We start from the raw sequence: 11,080 nt of genomic DNA on the forward strand, positions 1-11,080 counted from the left end.
AGTCACTTTACCCCTAGGTATATACAGGCACACTGCTGTCTATTATCTATCCTAGTCACTAAACCACTAGGTATATACAGACACACTACTGTCTATTATCTATCCTAGTCACTAAACCCCTAGGTATATACAGACACACTACTGTCTATTATCTATCCTAGTCACTAAACCCCTAGGTATATACAGACACACTACTGTCTATTATCTATCCTAGTCACTAAACCCCTAGGTATATACAGACACACTACTGTCTATTATCTATCCTAATCACTAAACCCCTAGGTATATACAGACACACTACTGTCTATTATCTATCCTAGTCACTAAACCCCTAGGTATATACAGACACACTACTGTCTATTATCTATCCTAGTCACTAAACCCCTAGGTATATACAGACACACTACTGTCTATTATCTATCCTAGTCACTAAACCCCTAGGTATATACAGACACACTACTGTCTATTATCTATCCTAGTCACTAAACCCCTAGGTATATACAGACACACTACTGTCTATTATCTATCCTAGTCACTAAACCCCTAGGTATATACAGACACACTACTGTCTATTATCTATCCTAGTCACTAAACCCCTAGGTATATACAGACACACTACTGTCTATTATCTATCCTAGTCACTAAACCCCTAGGTATATACAGTGCCTTTGGAAAGGATTCAGACCCCTTCACTTTTTCTGCATTTGTGTTACATTTCAGCCTTATTCTAAAATGGATTCCATGTTTTTCCATTCATCAGTCAACACACAATATCCCATAACGACAATTTAGTTTTGCATATTTAAAAAAAAAAAAAAATTAAATACCTTATTTACATAATTATTCAGACCTTTTGCTATGAGACTGTAAATGGAGATCAGGTGAATCCTGTTTCCATTGATCATCCTTGAGATGTTTCTACAACTTGATTGGAGTCCACCTGTGGTAAATTCAATTAATTGGACATGATTTGGAAAGGCACACAAATGTCTATATAAGGTCCCACAGTGCATGTCAGAGCAAAAACCAAGCCATGTGGTCGAAGGAATTGTCCGTAGAGCACAGTGACAGAATTGTGTCGAGTCACAGATCTGGGGAAGGGAACAAAACATGTCTGCAGCATTGAAGGTCCCCAAGAACACAGTGGCCTCCATCATTCTTAAATGGAAGAAGTTTAGAACCACCAAGACTCTTCCTAGAGCTGACCGCCCGGCCAAACTGAGCAATTGTTGGAGAAGGGCCTTGGTCAGGGCGTTGACCAAGAACACGACTGTCACTCTGATTATCCGGCATTATGTCACTGGCATTATCCCTACGGTGAAGCATGGTGGTGGCAGCATCATGCTGCGGGGATGTTTTCAAGTGGCAGGGACTGGGAGACTAGTTAGGATCGAGGGAAAGATGAACGGAGAAAAGTACAGAGAGATCCTTGACTAAAACCTGCTCCAGAGTGCTCAGGACCTCAGATTGCGGCAAAGATTCACCTTCTAACAGGACAACGACACTAAGCTGTCACGCCTTGGTCATAGTGTTTTGTGTTTTCGTTATATATTTTGGTCAGGCCAGGGTGTGACATGGGTTTATGTGTTGTGTTTCGTATTGGGGTTTTATAGGATTTGGGATTGCTATGATTAGGGGTGTGTCTAGTTAGGCTTGGCTGCCTGAGGCGGTTCTCAATCTGGAGTCAGGTGATTCTCGTTGCCTCTGATTGGGAACCGTATTTAGGTAGCCTGAGTTTCGCTTTGTATTTCGTGGGTGATTGTTCCTGTCTCTGTGTAGTTTCACCAGATAGGCTGTAATTAGGTTTCACGTTCCGTTTGTTGTTTTCGTATTTGTATAGTTATTTCATGTGTCACTTTGTTCATTAAAGTCATGATTAACCACTACGCTGCATTTCGGTCCGACTCTCTTTCAACAAACGAAGAACGCCGTTACATAAGCACGCAGCCAAGACAATGCATGAGTGGCTTCGGGACATGCCCTTGAGTGGCCCAGCCAGAACCTAGAGTTGAACCCGATCGAACATCTCTGGAGAGAGCTGAATATAGCTGTGCAGTGATGCTCCCCATCCAACCTGACAGATCTGCAGAGAAGAATGGGAGAAACTCCCAAATACAGATGTGCCAAGCTTGTAGCGTCATACCCAAGAAGACTTGTGGCTGTAATCACTGTCAAACGTGCTTCAACAAAGTACTGAGTAAAGGGTCTGAATACTTATGCAAATGTGATATTTCAGTTTTTTATTTGTAATAAATTTGCTAAAATGTCTTAAAGCCTGTTTTTGCTTTGTCATTATGGGGTTTTGTGTCGATTGATGAGTGTGGAAAAAACTGTTTCATCAAATTTTAGAATAAAGCTGTATCATAACAAAATGTGGAAAAGTCAAGAATAGTCTGAATAGTTCTGAATGCCCTGTATAACATCTGATAGTAGTTTTTGTAGATGTACATATGTACATAGATATCCTTCGTAACCCTGCACGTAGATTCCCTACTGGTACCATGTATGTAGCCAGGCTACAGTTGTGACCTCCATGTTGCCATGAGGAATGGGTGGCTAACAGTATGGGCTCTTTGTTGAACCTCTCCACCTCCTAGGAGAGGAAGCAATGCCAGAGGGTTGAAAGGCGATAAGACAGACAGGGACAGGAGAAAGGATACAGAGGACAGAGGACAGAGGAAAAAAGAGAAAGGATACAGAGGACAGAGGACAGAGGGAAAAAGAGAAAGGATACAGAGGACAGTGGACAGAGGGAAAAAGAGAAAGGATACAGAGGACAGAGGACAGAGGGAAAAAGAGAAAGGATACGGAGGACAGATGGAAAAAGAGAAAGGATACAGAGGACAGAGGGAAAAAGAGAAAGGATACGGAGGACAGATGGAAAAAGAGAAAGGATACAGAGGACAGATGGAAAAAGAGAAAGGATACAGAGGACAGATGGAAAAAGAGAAAGGATACAGAGGACAGATGGAAAAAGAGAAAGGATACGGAGGACAGAGGGAAAAAGAGAAAGAATACGGAGGACAGAAGGAAAAAGAGAAAGGATACAGAGGACAGATGGAAAAAGAGAAAGGATACAGAGGACAGATGACAGAGGGAAAAATAGAAAGGATACGGAGGACAGATGGAAAAAGAGAAAGGATACAGAGGACAGATGGAAAAAGAGAAAGGATACAGAGGACAGAGGACAGAGGGAAAAATAGAAAGGATACGGAGGACAGATGGAAAAAGAGAAAGGATACAGAGGACAGATGGAAAAAGAGAAAGGATACAGAGGACAGAGGACAGATGGAAAAAGAGAAAGGATACAGAGGACAGAGGACAGAGGGAAAAATAGAAAGGATACGGAGGACAGATGGAAAAAGAGAAAGGATACAGAGGACAGATGGAAAAAGAGAAAGGATACAGAGGACAGAGGGAAAAAGAGAAAGAAGGTCAAGGAGACAGATCAAAACAAAGAGAGACATATGTTCTAGAGGAGGTATGGGCCAGATAGAGACAGATCAAAACAAAGAGAGACATATGTTCTGGAGGAGTTATGGGCCAGATAGACACAGAGCAATAGAAGAGAGAGACATATGTTCTAGAGGAGGTATGGGCCAGATAGAGACAGAGCAATAGAAGAGAGAGACATATGTTCTAGAGGAGGTATGGGCCAGATAGACACAGAGCAATAGAAGAGAGAGACATATGTTCTAGAGGAGGTATGGGCCAGATAGACACAGAGCAATAGAAGAGAGAGACATATGTTCTAGAGGAGATATGGGCCAGATAGACACAGAGCAATAGAAGAGAGAGAAAGACAGAGAAGGAGAGAGTGACAGAAAAATAAAGGGTTAACAGTCACCCTGATTCTCACCTAGCCCAGAGCTGAGTGCAGTAGCCGTATTGGGGTCCAGCTGGAAAGGGTTAATAATCATCTGGGCGTCTGGGCCGGGGCTCTCCAGCTTGACCCCGGTCAGGCTGATGTTCTGAGCCAGGTAGTACTGGTAGAGCTCAGCCTCGGCCGGGGCCAGACCCAGGTGCAGACCGTGTTGAATCTGCTTCATGTTCTGTTGCAGCAGCATCATGTTGTGCATGTGTTTCTCACTGGTCATGTGGATGCGTAGGTTCCTCGCCACGTTGGTCTCGTAGTCACACACCTGGAGGAGGAGGGGAGGAGTATATATATATATATACATGAGGAACATTAGTTGAATGGGTTCTCAAAGGATGTGTGGTAACTAAGTACTCATATACAAGTGTACAAGTTTACAAAGTCGAAAAGTGTCAGTCAAACATAGTAAGAAGAAGCTACGTCAAGACACTGGATCATTGGCGGAGTTGTGATTTTTCCTCTCATGGATCAGGGGACGAGAAGTTGATCCTAGATTTGTGTCTAAAACAATGATCAGCACCAGAATAGCCCTAGTCCAAAGTGTAGTTTCACCAACCTCACAACGCCACATGGGCTTCTGTTTGGGCTTGGACGGCGAGGGGGTACCACAGCCCCCCGCCAGGCTGCTGCTGGGCATGGGCTTGGCATGGCTATGGCAGGGGGAGTGGGTGTGGCTGTGGCTGTGTGTGTGAGTGTGGGTGTACTGAGGTTCAGTGCCCCCATTCTGCAGGGTCTGAACGTTGTTCAGGTGCTTGTCCGACTGCATGTGGATGCTCAGGTTGCCCTTGGTCGTGGTGGAATAGTTACACACCTAGAGATAAATCAGAGATAGAGAGGGTGTTATTTATAGAGATAGACTGTAGAGAAATGGCTGCAAACTTTCTACTTTTAAACTCGGACAAAACAGAGATGCTTGTTCTAGGTCCCAAGAAACAAAGACATCTTCTTTTGAATCTGACAATTAATCTTAATGGTTGTACAGTCGTCTCAAATAAAACTGTGAAGGACCTCGGCGTTACTCTGGACCCTGATCTCTCTTTTGAAGAACATATCAAGACTGTTTCAAGGACAGCTTTTTTCCATCTATGTAACATTGCAAAAATCAGAAACTTTCTGTCCCAAAATTATGCAGAAAAATTAATCCATGCTTTTGTCACTTCTAGGTTAGACTACTGCAATGCTCTACTTTCTGGCTACCCGGATAAAGCACTAAATAAACTTCAATTAGTGCTAAATACGGCTGCTAGAATTCTGACTAGAACCCCAAAAATTTATCATATTACTCCAGTGCTAGCCTCCCTACACTGGCTTCCTGACAAGGCAAGGGCTGATTTCAAGGTTTTACTGCTAACCTACAAATCATTACATCATTACATCATTACATCTCATTTGGTCCTGCCGTACATACCTACACGTACGCTACGGTCACAAGACGCAGGCCTCATAATTGTCCTTAGAATTTCTAAGCAAACAGCTGGAGGCAGGGCTTTCTCCTATAGAGCTCAAATTTTATGGAACGGTCTGCCTACCCATGTAAGAGACGCAAACTCAGTCTCAACCTTTAAGTCTTTACTGAAGACTCATCTCTTCAGTAGGTCATATGATTGAGTGTAGTCTGGCCCAGGAGTGGGAAGGTGAACGGAAAGGCTATGGAGCAACGAACCGCCCTTGCTGTCTCTGCCTGGCCGGTTCCCCTCTTTCCACTGGGATTCTCTGCCTCTAACCCTATTACAGGGGCTGAGTCACTGGCTTACTGGGGCTTTTTCATACCGTCCCTGGGAGGGGTGCGTCACTTGAGTGAATCACTGATGTGATCTTCCTGTCTGGGTTGGCGCCCCCCCCCCCCCCCCCCCCCTTGGGTTGTGCCGTGGCGGAGATATTTGTGGGCTATACTCGGCCTTGTCTCAGGATGGTAAGTTGGTGGTTGAAGATATCCCTCTAGTGGTGTGGGGGCAGTGCTTTGGCAAAGTGGGTGGGGTTATATCCTTCCTGTTTGGCCCTGTCCGGGGGTGTCCTCGGATGGGGCCACAGTGTCTCCTGACCCCTCCTGTCTCAGCCTCCAGTATTTATGCTGCAGTAGTTTATGTGTCGGGGGGCTAGGGTCAGTTTGTTATATCTGGAGTACTTCCCCTGTCATATTCGGTGTCCTGTGTGAATTTAAGTGTGCTCTCTCTAATTCTCTCTTTCTCTCTTTCCTTCTCTCTCTCGGAGGACCTGAGCCCTAGGACCATGCCTCAGGACTACCTGACATGATGACTCCTTGCTGTCCCCAGTCCACCTGGCCGTGCTGCTTCTCCAGTTTCAACTGTTCTGCCTTATTATTATTGGACCATGCTGGTCATTTATGAACATTTGAACATCTTGGGCATGTTCTGTTATAATCTCCACCCGGCACAGCCAGAAGAGGACTGGCCACCCCACATAGCCTGGTTCCTCTCTAGGTTTCTTCCTAGGTTATGGCCTTTCTAGGGAGTATTTCCTAGCCACCGTGCTTCTACACCTGCATTGCTTGATGTTTGGGGTTTTAGGCTGGGTTTCTGTACAGCACTTTGAGATATCAGCTGATGTACGAAGGGCTATATAAATACATTTGATTTGATTTGAGAAGGGAACACAGAGAACATTTTGACAGATGAGGGAGAGAGAGAGAGCGAGAGAGAGAGAGAGAGAGAGAGAGAGAGAGAGAGGACTGTGAAAGAGAGAGAGAGAGAGAGAGAGAGGGGGTGGGAGAGAGACAGAGAGAGAGGAGAGGAGAGAGAGATAGGAGAGAAAGAGAGGAGAGAGAGACAGGAGAGAAAGAGAGAGAGAGAGAGAGAGAGAGAGAGAGAGAGAGAGAGAGAGAGAAAGAAAGAAGGAGAAAGAAAGATAGACAAACCTCGCAGCGGAACGGCTTGTATCCACATGTATAACTCTCTCCCCGGGCCAGGCGTGGGTGAGCTTGCCCAGTACGACAGTACACACAGGACCCTCCAGACTCTGGGTGCTTCTCCTTCATGTGGGCGTCCAGTGTCTGCTGGTACTTGTAGTGCCAGTTACACTTGGGACACTTCAGTGTCTTGCAGGAGTTACGAGAGTGCATCATGGTCATGTGCCCTCCTAAGGATCGGGAGGACCCTAGCAACGTGTCACATTTAGGGCACTCAATGCAACTGCCTGGGGACCCCTCGCCTTGTCCAGGGGTACCCGGTGTGCCAGGAGTGCCAGGGTTTCCCCCATGCTGGTGCAGGGGTCCCGGACTCTCTTCGTCTCGTGGCATCATCAGGTGAGAGGAGGGGGAAGAGCCATCTGGACCAGCCAGGACTTCACTGGATGAGTCGTTACTGCTATCTCTATCTCTGGCTAGGTCTGAGTTTATCTGATTCTTCTCCATCTCCTCACGGGAGGAGGAAGAGAAGGACAAGGGGCCTTTGTTGACGCTGTACTTCAGCACGCTGTTAGACATGTGGCAAATGCTTTGGTTTAAAATAGGGAAATCTTTGCTACTAGTGCTGTCGCCAGCCGGTTCGTCATCCTCTGTCTCAATCTCCACCCCTCCATTGAAGTAAATGTCGTCCCTGTCTTCTTCTGGACTCTGTCCTCCTTCTGCAGCAGGCTCACGTTTGATCAGCGGGTATGAGTTCAGGTCCGACCCGGGTCCGTTGGGATGCAAAGTGCATGGAGGAAAGCCCTCGCAGTCGCTCTCGGGAGAATCCCGCTCCAAGACAGTCGCCATGGGAGATGAGTGAATAAGGGAAGCAGAACTGGCGTGGGTTCTGAGGGAGGTTCCGGTCACACCCCCGATATTTGGATGGGTCTCGGCCTTTGGCATTGGTGGGGTTCTGGGGGTTTGGTTGGCGGGGTTAGAGCTCACGCTCCCTTTCAGGAAAGCAAACCCGGCCTGGAGGGAATCAGTGTTCTCAGCATGGAACGTGTTCCACAGGCCGTGGAACCCTGAATCGGGACCCAGGAAGCTAGCGGCAGTAGAAAAGTGGGGTAGCACAGAGTTGGTGGATTTTTTTGGTTCCAGAAAGCTTATAAGAGGTTCTTTGTCCTTGCCAATCCCCTGGATGATGGCAGAGACGTGCTTGTTGCTCAGGAGCTTTTGCTCCTGCTCGTTGAGCGTCATCCGGTGGTCGTGGACGGCATGCGTCACAAACGACCGGCTGTAGCCAAACGACAGCTTGCAGAGGAAACACATGAGCACTGGCTTCCTCTGTCCATCACTCACACAGCCCTGGAACTTGGACAAGTCCACATCGTTGGGAACATCTTTGGACACACAGGAGTTTTTGGCTGCGCCGTCGACCGTCAAATAGTCTTTGTCGTTCTTGTGGCGAAGGTCGTAGACGCGGAAACTGTGCAACACCGGGCCGCTCGCGCCTACGAATGCTGAGGTATTTGGGAATGACGATTTTGCCACTGGGTCACCCGGGAATGCTTTCCCGAGGGATGACGCAATGTGGAAAGTGTTGATGACCTGTGGGCAGAAGGACATGGGTGCAGTTGCAGGCAGCTCCGCCTGGTCCTGATCCCCCCCATGGGCCGTCAAACCGCTATGTGCATTATTGGTGGCAGCGGTGGGATTGTGGGGGCTGAGGGACAGAAGCCCCTGGGAGGCACCACTGCGATGCTCTTTGGAGTCCTCCAGGATGAAGGCAGATCCGTCGGGCTGGTAGACGATCTCGCCGCACAGGTTCTCTACGTCACTATCTTCTAACTCATCCTCCATCTCGCTGTCTCTTTCACACACCTCCGCCACTACATCAGGCTTCCCCTCTCCCTCACTCTCGCCCTCCTCCTCCTCCTCTTCCCGCCCTGCTGCGTTAGGCAGACGAGTGTTGGGGCAGTGGTGCTCCATGTACTGCTGTAAACTGGAGAAGGAGGTGGAACATTCGTTACAGGGGATCTCCTTCACTGGGGCCACCAGTGAAGCAGCAGTGTGGGCATGGTCCGTACCCAATACAATAATCCCGGTCCCGGTAACAGTCCCGTTTCCGGTAAAGCTTTCTATGCGGCTGTGCTGCTCAGTCTTCAGCGGGCTGCCGGTGTCTGTGGTATTATTGGGGGAAGCTGGGCTGTGCTCTGGTGCAGCGACGGTGTGATTGGTGTCAGAGTTGGGATCCATCCCAGCGGCAACTGCAGTTCGGTCTCTCTCGGTCTTCTCTGCGTCACGCGGCCCTGTTGGCAGCAACAACAGCTTCTGACCATTTTCCTGCCGCAAGACCATAGAAGGGGAGTCACAGGTTGCCATGGCGACCGCTACATGGGGCTCTCATCTCATCCAGCCGGACAGGGACCTAAAGAGAAAAAGAGAATGTCTTTACAAAAGTATTACAGCAATAGCAATCACACTGTTTATCATTATTGGTCAATAAAAGAACAAACAGAATGTTAAGATCCCACATCCATAATTCCATAATTGATGTGACAATTGAACACTGACTGCCAGGGAAGGTCTACCACAGAGCCATCAGTTAAAGGAGCCGCCTGACAACCTGTGAAAAGAGAAAATCCAATATAAACTATAGATCTGAATGGCTCTGTCTTAGAGCAGACAGCCAGAGCCCATCGCCTGCCCCTGAAAACTAGTGAACACCTCCACACAAAAGTTTCACTGCTTTCCTCTCTCTCTCTCTCTCTCTGACCACTCACTGATTAATGCCCTGGAAACAGGGAGGAGCGAACGAATGTGACTGATCCCTCGCTCTGGCCATGAAAGAAGGAGAAGAGTAAAGGAGCGAAGGAGAGAAAAGTCTCTCAGGCTCCTGTGTCGGTAAGAAAATCAGCTTAGCCTAAATCTGGGCCTGGTAAAGATCCCTCAGCAGGTAGATAAAACTCCCTGATTAACACACCAGCGTCATTCATTAAACCTCATCCCCAAGCCCTGCCCAAGCCCTTGCAAAGCCCTGCCCAAGCCCTGTCCACACTGGCCAGCCACCAACAGTACACTAAAAAGATCCCTGGTGCTATAAGAATCATTTATAATGGAGACATGTCCTGTAAACCATTGCTTTTGTAAGACAAGCTGTGAATGAACCAACATTCGAATGAGGGTTTAAAATGCAACTGCAACCTTCAAATCCACCCACCTGCCACTGCCTGTCTATCGCTCCATGCCCAAATATCTCTCTCTTTCTGAGACACAGAACAAAGCTATTAGTGGATTCAGGTGAAACAAACCACAGCCTGTGGGAGGGAACTATATGGATAGTAAAGCGTGAGGATTGAAATCAAGTGTGTGTGTGTGTGTGTGTGTGTGTGTGTGTGTGTGTGTGTGTGTGTGTGTGGTGTGTGTGTGTGTGTGTGTGTGTGTGTGTGTGTGTGTGTGTGTGTGTGTGTGTGTGTGTGTGTGTGTGTGTGCGTGCGTGCATGCGTGTGTGTGTTCTGTACCGTAATCAAGTCTAATCGGAGATGGCAGAGAGATGATACCATGTAGAATAGTACAGATGCAAAAGAAAATGATAGATGAATAAATAGATGACACATCTGAGAAAATGTATTTCTGTGATTAATGTGGAAACAATGGGTTTTAATGCTGAGAGACAGGTGTTTGCCTACAGTGTTGAACATGTCTAACACACAGGCAGGCAGGCAGGCTACACAACAATAACAATTTACCCATTACATTCTCCAAACATAAAATCACAAATCTGAACAGTTAGTCAAGTCAGGTCAACTTCATTCCGGCTTCTGTACCATCCTGATAAAGTAGCATTGAGGCTAATGCAGGTATAGTGTGTTAATCCATCTAACCCAGGTGTTAAAGTAGCATTGAGGCTAATGCAGGTAATGTATGTTAATCCATCTAACCCAGGTGTTAAACTAAAGTAGCATTGAGGCTAATGCAGTTATAGTGTGTTAATCCATCTAACCCAGGTGTTAAACTAAAGTAGCATTGAGGCTAATGCATTTCAAGTGTGTTATATCTCTACATTAGATGTCTGGCTTCTGTCACAACACCATCACTGTTTCACAGCACAGGAACTAGTAAAGTAGGATTACATCTAAAACTTCAGTTAGCTCTCTGCGCACAATATTTGAGAAGTGCTTTACAAATAAAGTTGTCCCCTTATGAATATCAATCTTCCAAGGTTTAATTTGTGTTTGATAAAATCAGAACTCCTCTTTTTTCTTTATTTTCTCTGACAACTTTCTGAGCAGCAGCTTTTTAAACCCAGATCAAGTTACTGCAGTGTTTAGTAACCTCAGTGTTCTCCTCTCCTC

The 11,080-nt window shown here is 46.7% G+C and overlaps 1 protein-coding gene across 1 annotated transcript in view; it reads right to left on the reverse strand.

The window, feature by feature from the left end:
- Positions 1 to 11,080, reverse strand: part of LOC109898993 (zinc finger homeobox protein 4-like) — a 20,776-nt gene that overhangs the window by 2,603 nt on the left and 7,093 nt on the right. Inside the window, exons 2-4 of the mRNA XM_031835058.1 lie at positions 6,753 to 9,153; positions 4,434 to 4,688; positions 3,860 to 4,142 (exon numbers count right to left, since the gene is read on the reverse strand). Coding sequence (XP_031690918.1) covers positions 3,860 to 4,142; positions 4,434 to 4,688; positions 6,753 to 9,107 — 2,893 coding nt within the window. The 5' untranslated portion in view covers positions 9,108 to 9,153. The remainder of the gene's footprint in view (positions 1 to 3,859; positions 4,143 to 4,433; positions 4,689 to 6,752; positions 9,154 to 11,080) is intronic.

Source organism: Oncorhynchus kisutch, linkage group LG11, assembly GCF_002021735.2.
Source record: "Oncorhynchus kisutch isolate 150728-3 linkage group LG11, Okis_V2, whole genome shotgun sequence".
Lineage (NCBI taxonomy): Eukaryota > Metazoa > Chordata > Actinopteri > Salmoniformes > Salmonidae > Oncorhynchus > Oncorhynchus kisutch.